Below are 18,439 nucleotides of genomic sequence, written 5' to 3'. Positions count from 1 at the left end.
TCATAAATTTAAGCAGACCTCATTTGGTAAGGCACTGAAATGCATGTCTCAGAAGTATTTTGGAACTGTTGGATGAGCCTTAAATTAAGCATGTGCTGGAGCTCGTGATTTCCATCATGTGGATGTTGATGTCAGCTCTGTGCCTAAAATGAGAAGATAAAAAAGGAGGACTCTTTAAGAATGAATGAATAAATATTCCTTAAATGATCCAGTTTTGAATTAAAAGGAGTTTACAGCTACTTTATATGATTCAGTTTTAAACTATTTAGTTTCAGAGAATGAAGCTTGCTTCATCCTTGTCTGCTGTTCCATACTGAAATGGTACACGTTCGATGAATTTAATATCAAATATTTGCAGCGAAATAAGAGCACTGTTCAGAGCCCAGAATTTGCTCTCTCTCCATCTCTGCTAAGTCTTGTTGCCTAGTCTCAGCTGCCTCGATTCATCTTGATCCTGAAGAACGCTACTAAAATCAAAGACTGTGCTGTGGTGCATGGTGGTTTGTACAGGGGACCAACGTCCAGTTTAAATATCGGATGCGTCTGCCAAACTCATTATTAAGTCTGTGTTGCTGCCTTTGAGGTTAATTATTCTTTTACTAGCTGCTCTGTCACAGGTTTCATGTGATGTGAACTCTGTGATTTTGAAATGTTATGGGAAGATAGTGTTTTACATGTTTCAAGGGAGCTAAACTTTTTTTCAGAAGAATTCACTGTTGTGATAATCAAATTACTAATTTAATACTCTGGAAATTTTAATGTGAATCCTATGTGAACAATGAAGAGTTGATCCTGGATCAGATTCTAGGACATACTTTTTTTCTGGGAAATTTGAAAACTCTTTGCTCGTTTACGTGACAAAGTAGTTTTGATCACAAATGAGCATGTCTTTAAATAATTCATGCATTCTCCTCATTTTCATTAAAAACTATATGGCATGCTTCTTGGAAGACATTACACAGCAATAAGATCTTCCTTGTCAGTTATGCAGTTTCCCTGCTTTGGCTAGAACTTTCTTATATAATTGCAGTTATTTTTGCCTTTTTCAGATTTTTGTCGGAGTGCAGATTACACATAGTGCTTACACATAAAAGACTATGTCTTCCTTTACTGGATTAATTTTTTCTTTCAAAAATTTGGTAATATATCCTTGCTAGTATTGTTTGTGACATCATGGAGGGCTTAAAATAGCTGAAGAAATAGCAATAGTAGTTTACTTTAATTTCATTAAAATTGGGCTAGATGTACTGTTCTGAAATATGATCACAGTTTTGTGGTAGGCTATCCACACTATTAACTGTGTACTTTCAGCTTTACTAATCCTCTTTTTTTTGGAGGGGGATAAGCAGATGTTTGTGTTTTGGTCATTAACCAGGATCACCTGCTTTGTGAGAACTGAGGTCACAAATGAAAACAGTAATTCTAGAATAAGAGTTTATTTTCTAGAAAAATTAACAATTCCTGTTACAAATGCCATCTTTTGTAGACTGAATGAATAGAGACTGGTAGAGAGAACTCAGTGCAGTGGAAATGAAGGGGTGACTGTGTCCATCAGTGTGCAACACTGGCTTTTTAGGGTTGCATGCGTAATTGAGTCTTTTGGTTTGGTAGCTGAATGAAAAAAATCAGGGAGGAAAATGCTTTTGATTCTCGAAGAGAAAATCTGAAGCAATTCAAATCTAAATTGACCAGGAGGTGGGAGGCCCTGATGCAATTCCCTGTGCTGCTGAAAGGGTGAAAACCCACATCCGTGTGTCCCGGTGGCCAGGCTGTGCTGCATCCAACCACTTCAAACCTCTTGCCTTAGAACTGTTTGTCTGAAATTTGTACTTGTCTATGCAAAAGGGCACAAGGGAGTGAGGTGCTTGGATGTGGTGCTAAGGCTAAGAGGGGACAAGAGTTCCCTGTCCCAGAAGTTTATGGCTTGAAAGGAAGGACATACTCTTGAGCTGGGAAGACCTTCTCTGGTAGAGGGGAATTGAATACTAAGGTGTTTCAGCAAGTCGCACATAAAGGATGTCACAGGCAATAGTGACAGCTATGTTAATTCAGTGTCCCCCAACTTGTTACTTTTTTCCCAGTCAAAACAACATGGCAAATAAGAAAACTGTATGGGCAAAATGACAACTGCACATTTCACTGAATTTCCTGTCTGTTGAAAAGGTTCTTCACGATTCTAAAAAAAACCCACCTGTTTTTCAACAAGCTGCATTTTCTGGTTGCTCATGGGTGGTTGTAGGATCAAGGCATGAGTATCTTTGAAGCAGTTGGAAGGAATTTTTCAGAAGCTGCTTGAAAAGGGTGGGTATGAGCAGGTGAAGGACAGGGTGATACTATGGTGCTTTGGAGATGAGTAGAAATGAAATGTGTTGGTCAATTCTTTCTTATACAGAATTGTCATTTCGTCATAATGTCTGTTTTGTAAATGACCCTGTAATACTGAAAAAAGTAAGGAATATTAGAGCGGCGTTAATGAAAGACTGAAGAGGTCTGATACCATAGTGTAAAAAATTGCCTCTCCTTTATTAACCAAGTAGACATTGTTCCATAGGCAGGTGTGGGTGTGTGTGTATAATGGGAGGACATCATTGTTGCATTAAAACTTTCTCCCTTCTCACAATATATTTTGACATTGAGCTGACACTCAGATGGAAACCAAAGTGTGGTGTTTTTCACCAGCATTAAGCATGGCTGTAGCATATTAAGGGGTCCTGATTCTGCAGGGGCTTTTAAAAGAGTGCAGAGTTGAGCTGTGTTAGCTAATCCATGTGAATTCCATGGGTCTGCTTTGTTCTCAGGTGCCTTCTCTGTGCCAAATCAGGGATATTACTACAGCAAGATCCAGTGACATCCAAAAGGGGTCCTGGCTAATGGATAGATGTGTGTTTCGTTTCAGTTCCTAGATAAATGCTGGGTCATTTGTATCGTGAATTTGCTGCCCAATATGGAAATGCTGTGTTCTGGAGGTCGCTTTGCAGTACAGGCCCTGGATATACCATTAATCTTCGAGTGCCCGCCAATGCTACTTTCTGATAAAGCTGTCAGCATTTCTGTTACAGAGGTTTGGTGTTCTGGGATTTTTGCATCAGCACTCTGGATTGAAGCATCTTCACTGAAGGATTCAGAGAGGAGAGCACCAAAACCAAACACGGAAACTAAAGCAGATCTAAATGCATAGGGTGGCCTTAAAGTTCTGAGTATGTGAGAGAGTCATTTGCCAGATCATGCGCTGCTTTTCCTCTCCAAACAATACATTTGGTTTTGTGTATTAAAAGCCTCTGTTTTTTTTAAAGAGGGAACAAGAACTGCGCCTACTCAGACCTTCTTAACCTGGTGAAAAAAGAGAAGATGAGCTAGGGAAGGAATCTCAGCGAAGTTAAGCCGCACCTTTGCCCTCAGCAAGGGCCTGCCTCTGGAGCCCTTTCTTCAAACTGGGCTTCAAACTGAAATAAACTGAAGTACTGAATAAATGCTGTATGAGCAAGATCAGTAAGAGTAAAACATTAGTGCATATTTGCTGTTAATTAACGGTTGGTGAAATGAAATAAGTCAATTCCCATAATGTGAGTCAGGAGGGTTGAAACTCTGGGCCTTGAGGGGGTGCACGGGAAGCAGGAGGTGGAGGTTCGTGGGCGCCAGACTGGCTTGATGGAGCTGAGCCTCAATTTTTGTACAGGATGCAGCATAATAAGGGAGTGAGGGCCTTGAATGCCTATGAGGCAGTAAGCCTGCAGATCTTTAATACCAGCATTTGATGCCAGAGAACAGCCAACAAATCAAGTGAGGAAATCTGCGTATCCTTTCTCCCTTACTTTGTCCCTGTCTGCACAGTGCTTAATGGACAGCAGCATTGCTATGGACATGCACGGAAGAATCAAGCTTTTGCTGAGCCATTGGTGAAATATTGAGATATTACTTTCTGAGCAGTAATAAAATAGACTGATAGTAGATTTTAAGCCTTCGGGCTTCTGAATATCTATGGAGCTCACGACCAGCAAATCAAAATCAGATTTAGACAGCCTGGAGGGGCTGTCAGTAAAACCTCATTTGCGGCATAACCTTTGTGCTCTTAGTGGGTGTTAGGTAGACCTGGGGAACTTGTTTCAAATTCCTACAATCTGGACTGCAGTATGCACCCATCATCCCAGGAAAAGTTGCACCGCTTTTCTGAGCACTGGAGGTCTGGCTTCCAAGCAAAAGGAAAGAAGAGTTTTTTTCAGACAGAAACCAAACAGGGAAGTTGGGCTAAATCATGATGTGAAAATGTGTTAGGGGTAAGGTCACTTTCTCTGCAGCCATCTCTCATGGCTCTTACAATATGTATTTTAATACATTTTGTTGGTGGTGATATCTTCTTATTACAGAATGTTTCATTTTCAGGTGCTTTGACTTTATTCAGTGCTCAACTGTTCATGACAAAGGTGATTTTGTATCACAAATCCCTTTGAACGCGGTGTTGTAATTCCAGTTTAGTCATAGAATATCTCCTTCCATATGCTTCACTGGCAAGTGCATTTATTTCCCATAGACTTACTCTGAAAAGATCCAAAGGTGATACTTTCTAGTGGGCCTTTAATCATCAGATATCCAAGAGAGGCACATCTAAGTAGCTGATGGATTATACATCTTGTAGTTACCTCTTAGACTTGCACACTAGTACGTGATCAGCGTTCATGGCTGTACTGTCCCAGGCATCTCTGTAGAAGCCAGTTAAATTTCACACTTAAAGCAAGTGCATGGATTCAGCATGGCATAGTCTTCCCAGGCTCTGTATGACACTAAATGTCATGCATTAAAAGTCTGTGACATTTCCTACATTAAATGTGACTGATTCTGTATAAACAAAATCCCTGTGATATATAGTATTCAATACTTTAATACAGTGTTAGAGCAGATACAATATAAAGTCAGTATGATTCATGATAAAACAAAATTTAACTTACTGAGATATAATGTTTTGGCATTATCAAAATGCAGGGGAAAGTAGAACGAGAATGCGTCTACTTTTCTGTCTAAAATGGTGTAAAAACTGATGGCGCTCCTGTAAATCATTTTGACGACATTGTCTTTATTGAGAGAAATCAGTTCTATCTGTTCTTTTGACACTTACACTCACAGAAAAACAAAGATTTGTTTCTTTTCCCTTGTGATATGTATATTCCCGCTCACTCACCCTCCTTCTCTAAAGCTTTAAAAAAGAAAATATCCATCCTCTGTCTTTCTGAAAGCCAGTGTTTACTGTTGATGAGAAGCTGCAGGAACAGTCTGGCTTCAAGCAGAAATGCCTATGTTGCTCTGTAGTTGGAGAGCATCCAGTGACTTCCCTGTTGCAGCAGCATGCACAAGAACGAGAATATAGTGTGTCCTTCAGTTTTCCTAGTAGTAAAATCCCAGCTTTAGAAACTTCTAAAATGACAGGCATTACTTTCTGGTCTCTACAGATTCTCATAGTGAAAGCTCCATGTGCTGCAGTGCCTCAGTAACATTTCAGCTCACTGTCACTGGTTGCTTGTGGAAGAAGTGCCTTCCCTGGTGGGCTTCAAACCTTGCCTGGTAGAGACAAAGAAAGGATGTAAAGAGGGGTGACTGCTTCTTCATGCAGTCAACTTTGCAGGCAGGAGACCTGTTGCCAAGATGTTGTCCAGCCCTCCTCAGCCGTCTGCTCACCGACATGTCAGGGAGCTTTCATTTCCCTTCTGTTCTCCACATAACAATGGAGGAGAATGTGCTTACCCAGGTACTACCACTCCTTATGAAAACCACATCAAAGCCAGCTGTAGCCATAACACGTCAGTAGACAGTGAGTGGACAGACAAATGGAAGGTTTCCTGAGAAAATCCATCATGCCCAAGGTACAAGGTGACAGAACCATAGGGAGTTAAACTGGTATTTGGTAAGTGATCTGGAGGATGGTTTCTTCTTTTCTGGCAAACACTTAGGGGAAGACACAGCCAGGAGGACTCAGCTGCAGGACTCAAACACATTGCAGATTGGCATAAGGGCATTCACTTCATGGTTCTTCATGATAGCGTTCCTTGTATACCCTATGAGATAATAACTGGTCCACTGGTTTATGTGCTCAGTCACCTGTATACGAACTGAGCGGGGCTTGTCTTTCCTCATTGCATCTACAAAATAGGACTTAAGTGCATAAAGGATGTACTCCACATTCCCTGAGGCAACAAAATCAGTGAGGTTTAGCAATGCAGATAAGTCTGATGGGTATCCTGAACACAACTTTGGTTTTGCATGCTAGGTGTCTGATAAAAAAAAAGCATAGAGGAGTAGATACACTAATTCACACACTGTGGTTTGGAAGAAATAAAGGAGAAAGTGTTCAGTGCTCTCAGAAACAGGTTATTGCAAATACAAAATTATTAGAAGGGGATTTCTTAATACTTTCCTGGGAGCAGTTGTCCCTGTGCCTCAGATTTATGTCATTTGTAATGGGGCTTTTCAGTAAGACAATATAATTTAATAGTAATATCCAGAGTTCTAATAGAAAATTATTAGGAAATAAATGAAAAGGGCTTAGTCATTTCCAGTAGCAAACTTTAGGGCAACTTGCTGCCTTGTAGTTCTTAAGGGTAAAGAAAAAATTTTTGCTGAGAGCAAACCCAGACAATTACCGGATTTCTTCTGCTGGTACAGGATGTGCTGAAGCTGATACAGACCATATAGTTCATGATCTTAGGTGTGATATGCTGAGATAACCTGGTGTTCTTTTGGCTTCTGCATTTCTTCTGTGTTCTGTATTATATTTTAATGTATTCATTTCTAATAGGTAACATTTTTGAAGACTTAAAAAAACCCAACCCAACAACCAAGGAACACTGTTGATCTGTGTGATTCATCTTAGATGCTGGGAGACTGAGTAGTCCCTGTTGTAATGACTGACTGGAGATTTCTTTGCTTTTCACTTGCTTCTGTCACGATGCAGAGGTCAGCAGGACCAGTGCATGTGTGTGTGAAGGCAACCAGAAAAGAAATAGCTCCTCCTGACCCTTAACCATGTGCAAATCAGGCTCGCTGTCACTTACTGTTCTTAGAGGGGCTTAAGAAACATGGTACTAGAGATTATCCTTGAATTTTCAAATTATGGCCTTGCTGTTAGGGGCTATATCGCTGACTGTACTAGGCAATTCCTGACCTTTTTGTGTCACGTTTTCCCTCTTAGTAAGGATGTTAGCTGAAGTCCAACTTTAAATTAAACTTATATCTAAGCTTTGGTTAGAGAGACCCGACTGTGAGAAACTACCCAACTGCTACATCCGAACATTTTTGCTTCTCTGTCCCAGTGTCCAGGAAGCCTGAAAATTCCCTAAACAGGTCTAAACTCACAGTGAGGAGTACAGGTCTTGCTTTTAAGTGCCTCTGGTGAGAACTATATTCCTGATGGTTAACTTGAGAAGACATCCCTGGATACCTGTTTTTCAAGCTGTCATTAACGTGAGCCTTTTAAAATTACCTTCAGTGACTTTGCTCAGTAGTTCTTTCTTTTGAATAGTGATGGTATAGCCTTTGTCCATTGTAAAACACGGGCCTCTGGGACATCTAGTATGTTTTAGTCAAATTGTCATCTTATTTCTAGTGAGTCTTGTGTAGCAATTGAATACTTTTTGTGCTTGAAGGGAGCGGAGCCTTGAATGGTGCCTCTGTCTGGATTCACAGTGCAGGTCTCTATTGGAGGATCAAAAGAAGTAGAGATAAGCAAGAACATTGGATTTGTAACATTGTATGGTTTTACAGCTTCATTTTCTGAGATCATGCTTCCATTATGTTGTTTTCTTTTGCTAGTAGGATCTTGAAAACCAGCTGGACATTAAAGAAGTAACATGGGATTAGGATTTCTCTTTATCATGCATCAGAGTTGATATTAGAATTACAGTTACAACAGCAGTGAGCAAGCAAACTACAGATTAGGAATGTTTGAAGTTGCGCCAAGTCCAGGTACCACACACACAAGCTGCAGAATCACTGCACCTCTTGGCCTGTGGTTCAGGGAGCAACTACAGCAGTGTGAACCATCTGTTGAATTCTTCCTCTTTGAGCATTGCTCTCTCACTTGACAAATTGATAAGGAGAGAAAATCCAAAAACTTTGAAGGATCTGTGATTTGTAACCTCTGAAAGCGATTCACACCATCTGCGGGAATTTGATCTTTTCCAGACAATGACCCCAAACATGTAGCAGTGGTAGTTGCTGAAAAATAAGTTAGCACTTGAATGAAACCGTGGAAGAGTAAGTAATAATCAGTTTGGTTTTAGGAAAGATGTTACGTTTGTGTGATCTGAAAAAAACAATGATAAATAAATAACTCATTTTTCTTTAAGCAGATCACTAAACTGTGACCTCATTGATCTGAGCGAAACAAGCTCAGATACCAGTGAAGCTGCTGGGTAACCATTATGTGAAGTGTAAAATTTAGACAGGGATAACTTTATAAAATTCTTATGAAGAGAGAGGGAAACAATCAAATGCTTAATTAAGTGTGAAAGCTGATAACATAGCACATTCTTACAGCATCTGGTGGTGGATCTGGTAGTGCATTAATTGCAGTGAACCTTCAGATGGACAAAGACAGTTGGTGGTGTAGTTACTGCTGTTACTGCTTTAACTCAGAATGAGCAAAGATGAATGTAAAGGTTGACCTATACAGTCCTGCAGTCAGTAGCTCAGTGAGTCAATGAAAATGTCATTAAAACAGCCAGAGTGTTTAGGTACATTGGGAGAGATGTAAGTCTGAACTGTGGTGTTCCCTGAGCACTGCTTTGATAAATACACTTCCCAGCTTTTGGATCTACCACCATAGTCTTAGTTCTAAGATCAAAGTCTGAGAATGTAATAAAACCCCCCACACTTAATGAAAAATGAACCTGCAAGAAAAAAAAAATGCAAATCCTCTTGTATAAATATGCAATTCAAATTTAGGGATTTTTCTGATCTAGTAGAATTAAAATAAACATTTTTCTGCCTCCTTCCTCTTTATGAGAAAATCGATAATCAAGGGGGGAAGATTCTGTGCATACTGGAGACAAAATTGGTTTACTTGACTCTTTTAACAAACCACCCTCACTTAGCAGAAACACAAATGCCAAGAGAAGTTTTTTCCAAAGTTGTGAATATTTACTCTAATTTGAATTCAACCTTAGGGCTGATGAATTGTCTTGAATCCAAAACAAGATGAAAAATAATTTAGGGATTGACACTTCAATTTCAAATGTCCTCCTTATCCATTTCTTTATATCCTTCCTTTTTCCCTCTTCTCCTTGCTTCGAAGTCACAATTTTGCTTGCTTTTGTTTTGAGACCTGTTCAACTCCCTTGGTTTTCCCTGTGGTTTTCTATTGGATTCTAAGCTGGCTTTAGTTTGTGGTTCAGAGCCAGTTCCGGGTGGCCTGGGGATTACAAATGCTTTGCCACCAGAACAAAGGAAACTCTTTGTGAACTCTGGCAAAGCTAAACCCTTCTTCGCATTTCCAGCCGAGAGAGTAAGCCCAGTTTATAACTAGTCCCTTGAAATAAGGAATTACGAATCTTAGTTTCAGTGTGAAAACATAAGACAAATTTTTTTCTTTGTACTATGGAGCAGTTATTTCTTTTCTTCCCTCTTCCTGTTCCCCCTATGACCACTGCTACCTCTTATCAAAATGGAATCCATTGGAAATTGGCTCCCCTGGAAAATGAATGGTTTGAAAACCTTCAGCAAAGTCAAATTATTAAAAGACCCACTTTCAGACTCATGGGCTTATTTCCATTACATGTGGAAAGTGCGCTGTCTGCAGTCTGCCAGGTTCATTTGGGTTTCAGTATTCTCTACTTATATACAACTCTTACCTGTCTTCACTGCTAGAAGCCCTCCAGCAGCCACCAATTCTGACAGCAAAACCTGGGTTACCTGCTTTGCGATTGTTATCTGTTGTTCTTGTGTTCCAGCTTTCCTCATTAAATACGGTCATATAACCTTTCCTGCCACTCTGCACGCTGCTGGGAGCGCTGACCTCCCCCACCAAGCTCTGTGTCCGTGTACTGAAAACAAAAGTGGATCCTCCTTTTTATAATTCATAGGCCATCTGTTTAGCTTTTAAAAGAAGAAAAGCAGTAAGTGTAGGGTTCATGCTAGTCAGTCTCCACACCTTTAAAAAAACATAAATTAAAAAATACCCTTACCATAAACAACTTAAATGCAGCTTATCAAGGAGAGCCCTTGTGGGCACAGAGATCCTGAAAACAATGGGAAAGAATGAACTGGATCCCTCCAGCCCAACAGCTCTATGGGCTTCCCAAGGGACCTCTGTAGGTGAGTTTTCATCACCTCAGTGACCTGTGTGGTGGCCAGCACCATAATACTCCTGTCTGTTTACCCGGGTAGGAAAAAAAAATGCTGTAGTGACTATTGACTACTTTGTGATACCTTCCTGAATTCTCCCTCAAGCTGACACCTTCTAGAGAGCCCCTCTATGCTCCAGGCCCCACAAGGGAGGGAAGACAGCAAGTTCCCATGTGCCAGTGAAACCAGATGCATGCTTTTCTGCAAATTGCAGTTCAAATGACGAGGGTTTTTTTTCTGTGTAGGAAAATCAACGGGTTTGTCTACTAATTCCCACATAGAATGAACGTGGTCAATTCCATGGTAATCTTTTGGTTAAAACAAAGGGAATTTATCTTTTTAGGAAGCTCAGTCTCATAGCATCTGAGCTGACAGAAAAATGGTAGCCATGGACATCTCCAAGAAGTCAACACAGACCCATCATCTGCTCAGAGGACTCAGAGATGAAAGCCGTACTGTCCTGGGGAACAGCTTGGCTAGCACTGGGAGGAGTGGCTCACGTCTTCTACAAAGTTAGGCTCCCAGACTTCTGCCTCAAAAATTGAGGAAAAAAGTGAGGCTGATCAAACGGCTGTTTCCTGTTGCATGTGACTGAAATATAACTGTTCGCGGGAGCTGCGTGAGGACACTGACACGATCAATGTGATCTAACAAGTGAACCTTTATTTCTGTGTTTCCAGTGCAATTTATAACCCTTGACCACACCCAATGAATACTTATTGGCTTCATCGCAAATAACAGCCCATAGTCCAACCTGACTGGCCACATTGCGAGTCATGTTCAAGTCATGTTCACAAATGTTCACACCCATCTTCTTCAAGAAATTAAAACTGTGTCATTAATGGTGGCTGTCCCTTCTCCTGGACCTGTAAGATGTTCATGCCCCCTGCACTGGAAGTTGTTTATGCTTTCAGCAGTTCCTGTACGTCCCAGCTCGGATCCTCTGGAAAGGCTGGATTGTTCACATGTCCCTTATTTCATAAATGTCCTCCCACAACCGTTATCCCGAACTGACTAGATTAAAGGAGGGCTGCTGCTTCATTCACTGGAATTCCTGCAGAAGTTGCCCTTTTCTGAATTACCAGCAGTAGCACTAACACGAGTGGATGGTGAAGAAGCATTCATCACGCTTTCCAGTCTGTTGCTGTTGGCTTAGTGAGGGCTTTCTTCATCATGAGCCTGAACAGGTTTATTGTCTCAGTCATGGAGTATGAACAAAAGTGATAGTGCTCACCAGGCACTTAGTTTTCTCAATTCTACTCAATTCTGATTGTAACTAATGAAAAGAATACTGCGTTTTTAGGTCGTGGTTCCAGGAAGCATTTTAAATAGAAGTAGCCTCCAGCACTGTTCAAAATACAATCTAAATAATGCAAGATTGTTAGCAGAAAATACAGCAGTATTAAGTAACACTGAGTAATGGACAACTATTCAAAGTCATTATTCTTGATCAGCCTGGATCATTATTACTGAGCCTATGTGACCTTATTTGCACTTAGTAATACTTGTAGTCATTCAGGAAAGCTAAATAATCATTACTGATTAATTACTATCGATTACACTGGGTAGTTGTATCCATATTTTGTGGATTTTCAGTGCTGTATTAGGAAGCATTGGAACTTTCCAAATATATTTGGGTTTTTTTCCTACAAAAGAGGTAGTCCTTTTCAAAAGCAAGTAGTTTGTGAAAAGTTGACTTACGTACCCTAAATCATATAAGTATTTCTGTAAAGCTCACCTGAAATGATGCATTTTTTCAGTCCAGAGAGCTTTTGTTTCAGGTAAAATAATACGTTTTGTGCAGTTTGTGAGGATGAGACTTTTTTATAGACTCTCAACTGAAACACATCATGGCAGTGTGCAAAGTGAGCCTTTCCACCGTGAGGTGAGGGACAGAGAATATATCCACTGATTTTGTTACATAAATATGTAGGTGGCATTTTGAAGAGAAGGGGGTAGGAAGGAGGAAGTCTGTGGTTCTGCTGAGTACATAACAATAACGATGCTGAAAATGGGAGGTTTCTGAAGGTTGCCTGTTGTTTTGCCTTGCAAATACCTCTTTCTGCAAATACCTGCTCGTGGCACACCTTTAACAAGAAGCCATTTGCACAGTGTTTTGTCAATGCTTGTTTAGCATGAAGCTTAGAGCTGTGATGAAATGTCCCTATAGACCTTTTTATTTTCTTCCTAACTACAGGCTCACTTGACAGTGACATGTTGAAACGTTGTGTAAGAGAAGATTTGTTATAGACAATGTTGGACTTTTTTTTTTTTTAATTAAAAATATTGTCATGGGTCTAATTGAAGGGAGTGAGCAGCCAGTATCATTAGTGTCAGGGTTTGACTGATGGCTCACTTTCCAGGTGTGCAGGGCAGTTTTTCTCTGCCATGCCACCCTCTTGCCTCAGCTAAACCAGTTTGCAGCAGAGCTGCGATGGAAGAGGCAGTGGCAAAGCGGCGACATCTCCTGCAAGACCTCTCCACAGCTCCCTTTGATGGGAGTAACCACTCAGCACGTCGGTTTTACTCCAGGCCTTTTCGGTTGTGGCACAGTCAATTAAAATGACAAAATGATGCACAACGGGAGGAAGAGCCTCATTATATTGTCGCTTGTACGTGGTAGCTTGCCATCACACCTAATGAAGGGCAGAAGCTGACGGTCTGGGTTGCAACGATCCTGTGCGAAGTGCAGATGCTTCACAGTGACACCACGACAAACGCCAGTTTGGGGTTTTTTTTGCGTATCTGATAGTCTGTTGAAGATGTAAGACTGAAGGAATTCAGTTACATCCTGTTTTCATGATTGTGAGGCATGGGAGCTGGGCTGGTTGTGTTTATTCTACTTTGATTTTAAGAAAAACTAGGCGTAGCTCACAATCCACTCACCTGGGTTTAACTTCGTCAGGGTTCTTTGGTGATAGAGCAGGCAATGGTTTGAAGAGCTAAGGGATCACATTTTTTCAAGGTTTTAAGGCTAAAATGTGTCTGTGTAACCACCAGTGTGACTTCTTTTGTGCCTGTGCCTGTGCCCCCGGGAGGAGGGAGGAGGCACTCCAGGCCCGGAGCCAAGGCTCCTCTGTGGCCATGGAGGGACCCGGGGAGCTGGTTCTCCTGACAGGAACTGCAGCCATGGAGGGCCCGCGCTGGAGCAGGGGAATGTGTGAGGAGGAAGAGGCAGCAGAGAGGAGCTGCTATGGACAGACCACAGTCCCCCATTCCCTACCGCCCGTGCCACTTGGGGAGGGAGAGGTAGAGGAGTAAAAAAAGGAGGCGAAGGGAACGTGCTTTAGCTTTTTTGTCTTTCTTAACATCCAAACCTCTTTTAATTTGTAATTAATTAAAATAACTTTTTCCAAGTCAAGTCTGTTTTGCCCATGATGGTAATTGGTAAGTGATTGCCTTGTCTTTATCTTGACCCACGAGCTTTTTCGTTTTATTTTCTCCTTCCTATCCTGTTGAAGGGGAGTGGGAGAGCAGCTGGGTTGGTGGCTGGCAGCAGGTCCAGGTTGATCCATCACAATATCACATGCTGTAGGATTTTTATATAGCGGTTCCTTCAGGGGGAGGAATTCTTCCTGCATGATGTGCTTTAACATCCAGCACATAACCCTTGTTCTCAAATGTATAGCAGTGCGTACTGGTGTGAAATGTCCTGAAGGTGGGGCAGAAAGAGGGAAAGGAGGAATGTTTGTGACACACAGAGGAAATGGAATGGTATGTCCTGACCAACATTTGAGATGCCCACAGGTTTCCTGTGTTTGTAGACTTGCAAGCTTGATGGAGCTGCTGTGCTGGGTTAGATCACTTGTCAACAAAATTTCTACCAGGTTCTTCACAGTAAATCAGAAATAAGCCTTTACATTTTCTAGTAATTCCTCTGGGTTGGAAATGCGTAGCATGACAGTCACTATTTGAATGTGTCACTGAACTGTTTGTGAAGATGAGATCTTAACAAAGAAACTTACTCTGCTGAAACAAACATGGAAAAAGGAGGGTAGGATAAATGAAAACGTCTTTCTGTCCCTGCAGAAACTCAACGTATTGCATGAAGGTGTCCATGTCCTTGACGGTAGCTGAGAATGAATCTGGGCTTTGCTACAACAGCAAGATCAGATATCTGGAAAAATCAGAAGTCACTAAGAGAAAGACAATCTCCTGTCCTGATATTGAGGATTACAAAACAGCCAGTCAAGAGCCGGATGTGGTGTGGTACAAGGTGATTATTGCTGTCTTGTTGCTGTTGTGATGAAACTGTACAAAACTTCTGCTGTTTTCGGTCTGAGGCTTAGAGGTGGCCTTTTCCGAGCCTGCAGTGGTTTGTGACTGGTCTGGAGGATGCTCTCCCAGTATTACAGAAGTAGTATTAAAGTGCAGGCAAAATTACCCAGCATAGTCATTGTCCAACGGAAATCAGCATCAATGAGGATGCTCTGCGCAAGAGGTCGCATGACTTCTCTAACAGCAGTACCATGTTCCCAAACCACTTGCACCTGTACCAGTTTCCACCTTGCTGGGATATCTCCCTACCTGATACTGTTGTAGAAACAAAGGGAGGCAACCTACAATGGAGCCAAAGGTGTATCAGCACTGCCAGCTTCAGTAGTGCTACCCAATTAATTTTTATGAAGTCTGTTGGGTAATTTCACCAAGGCTTGTTAATTTTTACCAAGGTCTGCTGGGTAATTTCAGAGAGATGCATTTACTTTTGCTGAAGTTCATTGAGTAATTTTACTGAGCTCTGTTAATTTTAACTGAGGTCTGTTAGATATTTTTACTACTCAGCTGGTAGCTCAGCTGGTTGTACCTTCTCCAAGGCCTGTCAGGTATCACACACCCCTTTAAACAGCAGATGTGTTTCTGCAGCTCCCCAAGAAAACAGGAGAATGACTAAAATATGGGTCATCAGGCAGACATTAAGTACCAAGACCTTAGCAAGGTTTAGCAAATTTTAACTGTTGTCTGGACTTGGACCAAAGTCTGATATTTGAAAAGCCCTTGGGTGTGAGTTGCTGCAAGAAACGATGGAGAAGAATAAAGAGCTGAGAGTCAGCAAGAACATGAAATAGTTGGGCAAGAGGAAGGGCTTGGTGGAGCCTGTGGAAAATGGAGTTTAGATTGTAGGGATGAAGGCAGAATGAGTTTAGAACAAATTTGGTTCAGGTAATGAAGACAGAAGCATACAAACCAATTAAATCCTAAATTTTGAGTGTTTGGCTTGCCAACCTTAATGAAGTTCTTTAAAGACAGTGTTTTGTGTGAAATAAGTAGGTATGTGCAGACCTGCAGATTTTTTTCATCCTTAGCAGGTTGCATCAGAAAAGAGCAATTGTAAAAGTTGTCATCTGTTTCTATTTTGTACAGAAATCTCCCGTGTTCTATCTTATAGTAACAAAACGTGTGTCACAACCCACTGTTAGTATAAACAAAATTTTTCTTTCAGCCATTGAAGCTGTTCCTCTCAGCGTATGGGTGGATATCTTCAGTGCTGTTCATACATAAATGTATGGATTTAGTTAAGTCTGAAATCTTGGAGAAAAGAGGGTACGAGAGAGTAGCTGTTTCTTGCCCTATCTGCCTGGGTATTACTGAATACCAGATCACTGAAGATCTCATTTTTTTGCAAGAGCACACTGCAAAAATAGTCTGGCTGGAATAATCTTCAGCTGTCATGGAGCTGAAATTGGTCTAAGGAAGATGCATGTACAACCCCACATCAACAATGCTTTGTGCTGACCGAGAAGGGTCTTTGTTCTGTGTACCCACACGTGTTATCTGGATCACACACACAGGTTGTATGACACCAGGCTGGAGTGTGACAGCTCACTGAGAAGTCGTCACCGTGGTGAAATTGAACAGAATTGATGTGGTTGTGTGATAATGGTGAGACAATCGAAGTCTGACTTGATAATGAAAAGAGGCATTAGTGGAATAACCTACTACCTATACCTCCTTACCCATAATTAACAGTAAGGTGCTGTCAGTTTAGTTCTTAGACAACACCTCTGGTATCTGGACCCGAGTCAGGATGCTCAGTAATGTGTAATGTCAATATTAATGTTATGCAGAAGGTATGTTTGTCAGGTTGTCCCTTGAAACTTATTCCTGAAACAGGGTTCTGGAAAAATATTCTAGAGAGTGTTATGGCAGTAACCATTAATAGAAGTCTGCCTATTCAAAAGAGCAGAAGTCCAGTTTCTAGAAAATATATAATTCCTTGGATTTCAAAATAATATGATGAATACTGGGGTAACACCTGCAAGCCGCAGGCTGTGACTTAAGATCATGCTGTGTGAGGCAATGTGTGTAACAAAAAGAAAGTCCCTTCTCCTGAAGAAGAGTATAAAGTAATATTCTGCTTTAGGATCTGACCCTCACTGTCTGAAGAAGATATCTATTTCCAGTCATAACATACTGGATCCTCAAATTTTTCCCCTCTACCTTTATGATTGAGTTTGACATGTACATGAAGGTGTAATCAGCCATCATCTTGTGTAAATCTGCTCCAGAGGCACTGGGGGGCAATTCCTTTTCATTACGCTGAACTATTTACGGAAGATTTTCATCTGGGGGGAGAGCGTAAGTTGTCCAAAATAGAACAGTAGATAAATAAATATGAGGAAGTCCTTGAGATTCCTTCTTTATACCTTTGGCTGAAAAGAGAAATCCTTGTGTTTGTGAGAACTTGACAGTTCGCTGGTAGTTGGGTAGTTTGGACTTGTGACCGATGAAATACCAGGACAGTAATGGTGCAAGACCACCATGTGCAGGACTCACCCTGACTTCCAAAAGGCTTCTCTGTATGGAGGGATTAATGAATCTGAGCCAATAATTGCATCAATTTACAGGGAGTTAACTGTAATTTAAACACACTCTTAACATAATTATGCTTGAACAGATTTCCACATGCACACCTGATGAGTAATACAACATTTGCTATGGGGATTTGTTTTAACAGTAGTATGAACTTCACTTCTGGCTAGAATTACACTGCATGGAATATTTATTTTGAAGATTTCCACAATTAGTGTCATTGATATATACACAGCTCTGTTACACCTGTTAGAACTATTTTGACAAGAAGTATAAGGATTTTTTTGAAATAAATGTGTATGTCATGATTGAATAAATGGGATTTAACAGTAAGAGCAGTTTCATGAAAAATCAACTGGCAGAGGAAAAAGGTATATTACCTCTAGAATGAGGAGTCTTAATCCATTTCCACTATCCCTTTTCTGCTACAGGGTTGAAAGATGGGCTGTGAAAACAGTCAAAATGTCAGGTGAAGGACAGGTAGTTGTAATCTACCCTACCAAAAAATAGTGTTGTTGGGCTGCTGCCCCTTAAATTTCAAGGAAGAGAAAAAGAAGCATGATAGTGCACAACTTAATTATTTGGGGAAAAAACCCAAAGCAGTTAAGATGCCTAAGGAGAGTAAGTAGGCTAGAAAAAGAAACTTTCAGATATTGCTAGCAGGTAAACATGGTGCAAAACCAGAAAAGAGCAATTAATTGGTTAAACAAGCAACAGTTGTACAATTGAGCACTTAGGTTTTTAAAGAAATTAGCAGACCTATGGTGGTAAAATCTAGATTGTTTTCACAATATGAAGACTAGTTTGTTTGGGGTTTTTTAATTGGTTTGTTTCTTGACCATTTATGTTGCTTAAAATACAAATTGTTATGATTTTCCTGCTTCTCGCCTTTTTTTACTTTTAGCTTTTCATACTGAACTAGTCTGTGAAAAACAGCAGAATAAAACAGGCATTTTCAACATATGTTTAGGAAGCCTGCATAGTCAGTAGAAGAAAAATTAATTAGCTAACATTTGGTAAAGAAAGGCTTATAAATAATTTTTAATATTTTAAGTAGATACAAAAAGAAACAATTAGGAAACAATTCCAACAGAACAATTCCTCTCTGTAAAACCACAATAGCACAAACATTGTTTGTGCTACATCATTAATCTCTGTAGTAGTAAAGATGTTGCCCTTATTACAAAGATGTAGTATATAAAAATATAAAGCGTATGAAAATGTATCTTCGATCTCTTTGCTACCTTACTTTTTAAAATAAAACAGAGAATGTAAAACTGGTACCACCTGATCCAGCACT

At 40.5% G+C, this 18,439-nt stretch overlaps 1 protein-coding gene across 3 annotated transcripts in view; it reads left to right on the top strand.

Moving 5' to 3' along the window:
- IL1RAPL2 (interleukin 1 receptor accessory protein like 2) overlaps positions 1–18,439 on the top strand; it is a 387,077-nt gene that overhangs the window by 197,141 nt on the left and 171,497 nt on the right. For all 3 annotated transcript variants that reach the window (XM_086470269.1, XM_086470270.1, XM_086470271.1), the window contains exon 3: positions 14,359–14,545. In XM_086470269.1, coding sequence (XP_086326395.1) covers positions 14,359–14,545 — 187 coding nt within the window. The remainder of the gene's footprint in view (positions 1–14,358; positions 14,546–18,439) is intronic.

The sequence above is a fragment of the Leptosomus discolor genome, chromosome 9 (assembly GCF_034619465.1).
Source record: "Leptosomus discolor isolate bLepDis1 chromosome 9, bLepDis1.hap2, whole genome shotgun sequence".
NCBI classification, from domain to species: Eukaryota; Metazoa; Chordata; class Aves; order Leptosomiformes; family Leptosomidae; genus Leptosomus; species Leptosomus discolor.
Note: the sequence above shows the minus strand (reverse complement) of the source record. Positions and strands in the feature narration are given on the sequence as shown.